Here is a 4,594-nt window from a genome sequence, read left to right on the forward strand (position 1 = left end):
TCTACCTCCAGCGTGTAGCCTTCACAGATCATAATTTTTTTTCTCTATGGAAGAACAAATCACAGATCCGTTGCCGCCGCCACCACCACCGACGGGGAGGCGCACCAGGGGCGGGCGCTGGGACGAGATCGCCGTCGCCGGCGCTCACCGGTGAGAAAGAGAGAGGAAGAGAGATAAAAAAAAATGCATGTGTTTTTTTTTTCTAAAACACGTGTGCTGTTTCATTTTGCGTTACACACAAGCAACTCCCCCGATTTCCTGCCTATTGATAAATTGACTAATCAGCAAGAAGCCAACAACCACATGTATATCATATCATATCATATACTATATGGCGAAACAAGATGAGAGAGGGTTACCGTTTATTGACTGATTAACCACACTTTGACAATGATGAAAAACAATCTCTACCTCCATCATCTCATCTCATGCCCCCCACTCCTACCTGGCTACACTCCCCACCCCACCAAAACAAGAGGGAGCAAGCAACAAGCACGGGCAAGAGACGAAACAAGATCAAATAAAAGAATCTAGACCTAGGATCATCAGATTCTACAGATGCTAACAGCAGCAGGGAGCTGCCTGCAAGTGCAACTGCAAGCAGGGATCGGAGAATTAATCCACAAGGAAAGAAAGAACAATTAACATATTTTGTTACACCGATGAGGGAACCACAATGGCGGTGGTCGGATCAGTCAGCATGTCATCGTCTCCCTCCATGAGCAGCTCCGCGTCCCTGTCGTCGTCGTTCCACAGGTCCTTCCGCTCCAGCTTCGAGTTGGCCACCACGAACACTAGCCGTTGCGCGCGGGCGATGCCCCGCGACGAGGAGGTCCCGGGCGCGGTCAGCCACCGCGTCATCGTCGGCGTGCATCTGAACCCCATCGCGGTCGCGTGGAGGAAGATGAGCCGCACGGCCACCTTGCCCAGCGACTTGAGCTCGCTGAGGCACGTCTCCCACACCAGCCGGCTGCTCTGCTTGTTGGCGATCTTCATCTTCCCCGTCGCCGGGTCGGGCTGCCGGACCTGCACCGCCTGCGCGTACAGCGGGTCCAGGCCCTCCGACCGCCACTTCATCAGCTCCATCATCGCCAGGTGCGCCTCCTCCGGCGACACCAGCCTCGTGATCAGCCTGTCCACGTCCTTCTCCTGCTCCGCCGTCAGGTACTTGAACGGCGGGAGGTACCGCCCGCTGACGTCCTTGATGAGGTACAGCGGGTCCAGGATGAATGCCGCCGACCACGCCGGGTGGTAGCTCCTCCTGAACCTCCTCTCCACCACGCTCATGGCGATGCCTTCGTCCACGTTGAACTTGCGGCACCAGCCTCTGACCTTGCCGCGCAGGTCGTCCCAGAGCGGGAGGCATTGCCCGACGAGCGGCCGTTCGGTCTCCATCTCCTTCACCATGTCGGTGATCAGCTTCACCAGCAAGTGCGCCGCCTCCACCTCCGCCCAGAACGCCGCGCTGTGCACCATGTCCACGATCTCCCGCGCGGTGGAGTCGTCAATGCAGAGCAGCTTGAAGGGCTCCTCGAGCACGGAGAGCTGGAGCGGCCGTGCAGAGGTCAGCACGTCATCGAGCATCGCGAATGCTGCGCTGGTTTCGGTGTCGCTCCCATTCGACGGCGGGGCGGCGACGCGGAGGAGCCCAGCAGCGTGGCCAAGCTCCTGGTCCTGGTGCCGCTGCAGCAGCGCGCGCACGGCCGGAGTGGCGTTGAAGTAGGCGGCCATCTTGGCACAATTGGTGGCGGCGGAGTGGACCACAGGGAGCTCGCGCGCCAGGTCTTTCGCCAGGCGTGCCAAGCAATGGGCCTGGCACGAAAGGTTCACCATCCACGGGTGCTTGCTCTCGATATCGCGCAGAGCCTTGGAGCCGAAGCGGTCGGCGACGATGCCGGCGCAATGGCGGAGGTCGGCGGAGGCCGCGACGGACGACACGGCGTCCAGCAGCACCTCCTCGGCGTAGTCGGACGACGGCGGCGCCGGCATGGGCACGGCGCGGTGGAAGACGGACGTGCCGTTGGGGAGGTTGACGGCGAGCGTGACGACCTGGTCGCGCCACCCGTCCGCGGCGAGCTGGAAGAAGCGCGCGTCCCGGACGCGCGCGGCGGCGTCGGCGCGGGCCTCGGCGTAGCGCGCGTCGAGGCGCCCGCGGGTTAGGTCGGCGCGCGACAGCTCCGGCACTCCGACCTGGCGCAGGAAGGCCTTGAGCTTCGGGTGCTCCGCCGCGGCCAGGGAGACGCTCCCGGACGACTCGAGGAACCAGTCGGCGAGCAGCGCGAGCGCCGCCTCGGCCTGGTGCCGCGGCAGCATCGACCCCGGTGACGCGACGGGCGACTTGAGCCGCTTGACGCTGTCCTCGAGGCGCGCCAGCGCGCCCAGGTCGCCGCGGCCGCCCGAGAGGATCTGGCGCGGCGCGGACAGCGCCGGCGGCGTGGGCGGCGTGGAGTAGATGGCCGGCTCGCCAACCACCACGTGCTGGTGCTGCGAGGAGGCCGCCGCTGCCGCCTCCACGGCTGCGTACGCCGCTGCCAACGCGTGGCGCTTGCGGCCTCCGCCGCCCGTGGAGTGGCGGCGCTGCTGCGACGACGGCGGGAAGGAGGAGATGGGCACGACGGAGGACGCCGCGGCGATGGCGAGCGGCGGCGCTGTGGAGACGAGCGGCGCCGAGGCGGCCAGCGGCGACGCGAAGTTGGGGCAGGCGCCGCGCTTGAGGTGCTCGGAGGCGGTGCGCGACGGGTTGGATGCGGAGAAGGTGGCGGCGCAGAGCGTGCAGCGCAGGCGCGCCATCTTGGGCGGCTGGCCGGAGGCGGGCGGCGGCACGAGCACGGGCTCCAGGTGCGCCCAGTACCAGGCGCCCTTGCCCTTGATGGCCTTGGCGCGCACCTGCACCAGCGCCTCGTAGCGCTTCCTGGCCGCCGCCTCCTCGGCCCCCATTGCCCCCGCCGACGCGGGCGCCTCCGCCGCCGGAGCGGACGCTGACGCCGACGCGCCCTCCTCGGCCGACATGCCGTCACGCGGCCGTCATGTCCGCGGATACGTCGGTTGGGTTCGTTTGCCTGCTGCTGGACCTGCCTTTTGTTTGCTTTCCTTTCCTCTCGCGGGGCGGGGTGGGGGAGCTCAGCTGGGAGCCCCAAACAAAGCCAGCCAAAAGAAAAGAAAAAAACCCCGAAATTGCTGCTATTCGCCCTCTTGTAGTCTTGTGCTCGCTCGCTCGGCTTTGGCGGGTATAGAGAAGAGAAGCAACCAGGAGGAGCCAGCCAGCAATGTCTCCAAAACCCAGGCCGCCTCCTGTTTCTGTGGCCTCTCTCTCTCTCTCTCTCTCTCCTCTCTCTCTCTCTCTCTCTCTCTCTCTCTACATCACACTGTTCATCTTGGTTTCTCGAGCTCTTCTCTATACTTGTGACTTGTGAGTCTTGGGAGCTGAGACCTTACGAGCGACTGTGTAGAGAGAGAGAGACGGGCAGCCAGGAACAAACTCATCAGTCTAGAGGTCAAGCCTGGAATATAAAGAGAGAAGCACAGGCAGGCACTCCCAGCTCAGGCACCCTCTCTCTTTCTCTACAGAGAACTGTTTCTCTCCTTTCTCGCACAGACTCTACTACGGAGTAGGAGTAACTGGTATTTTGGGTATTTTCCTGGTGGTCTTTGGTAGGAGTTGACTGCCTGCTACTTGTTCGGGACTGCAAAGAGGAATGCTCTGATATAATACCAGTGTGCTGCTTTATGGTACACATACACACTATTGTAATATAAAAAGGTTGAGAGAGAAAGAGATCAGCAGTACGGGGCGAGAGTTGTGCTGTTGCCGCCGCTGCGTAAGGCCCCGCCCGACAATTATTGCAGTGGAACAGTTGGTGAGAGCCCACAGGCAGGAGAGCTTCTTTTTTGACAGGGCGGCGGTGATTATACACCCCATCTACTGTACTACCAAGGTCTTGTTTAAATCCAAAATTTTTGGGTCTTGTTTAAATCCAAATTTTTTGGGTATCTGATATTAATAAAAAAATAAATTATAGAACCTGTGAGACGAATTTATTAAGTCTAATTAATTTATCATTAGCACATGTGTTACTATAGCATATGTTGTCAAATCATGGATTAATTAGACTTAAAAGATTCGTCTCACAAATTAATCGTAAACTGTACAATTAGTTATTTTTTAATATATATTGTTTAAATATTCAATATGATAGGAAGTAAACTTTAGGGGGGAAACTAAATAAGACATAACACGTCAGGAGAGAGAAATCAAAATACATATTTAGGGCCTGTTTGGCAGGACTCTGGCTCCTCTATAAATGATTTCGGCTCTTGCTTCTTTGGAGGAGCTGAAGCCGTTCTAGAAAACGTTTGGCAAAATGGCTCCTTTGCACTAGACGATATGAACCCACAGCAAGGAACCACGCGAAGCTCGTTTTTGAGGCTTCTCCTGCGTAGGAAAAAAAATGATTCCGGATCTTAGACCGGCTCCTCATACGGAGCCCTTTCCAAAAACAGGTGTTTAGCACAGCTCCTGCAGAAACTGAAGCAAAAGCGCCTGCAGAGCCCTGCCAAAGAGACCCTTAAAACTTAACATTGCGTTAGTACAGTA

General features: G+C 58.6%; 1 protein-coding gene across 1 annotated transcript; it reads right to left on the reverse strand.

The window, feature by feature from the left end:
• Positions 1-365: 365 nt before the first annotated feature.
• Positions 366-3,303, reverse strand: LOC136497916 (uncharacterized). Its single transcript, XM_066493813.1, has one exon. It carries the CDS (start codon positions 3,007-3,009, stop codon positions 655-657), a length of 2,355 nt encoding a protein of 784 aa, XP_066349910.1. The 5' UTR covers positions 3,010-3,303; the 3' UTR covers positions 366-654.
• Between the last annotated feature and the right edge of the window lie 1,291 nt (positions 3,304-4,594).

This window comes from Miscanthus floridulus, chromosome 12 (genome assembly GCF_019320115.1).
Source record: "Miscanthus floridulus cultivar M001 chromosome 12, ASM1932011v1, whole genome shotgun sequence".
NCBI lineage: Eukaryota > Viridiplantae > Streptophyta > Magnoliopsida > Poales > Poaceae > Miscanthus > Miscanthus floridulus.

Excerpts from the sequence above, each read along its gene's own strand:
- LOC136497916 (XM_066493813.1), bottom strand. The coding sequence starts at position 3,009 with ATGTCGGCCGAGGAGGGCGCGTCGGCGTCAGCGTCCGCTCCGGCGGCG.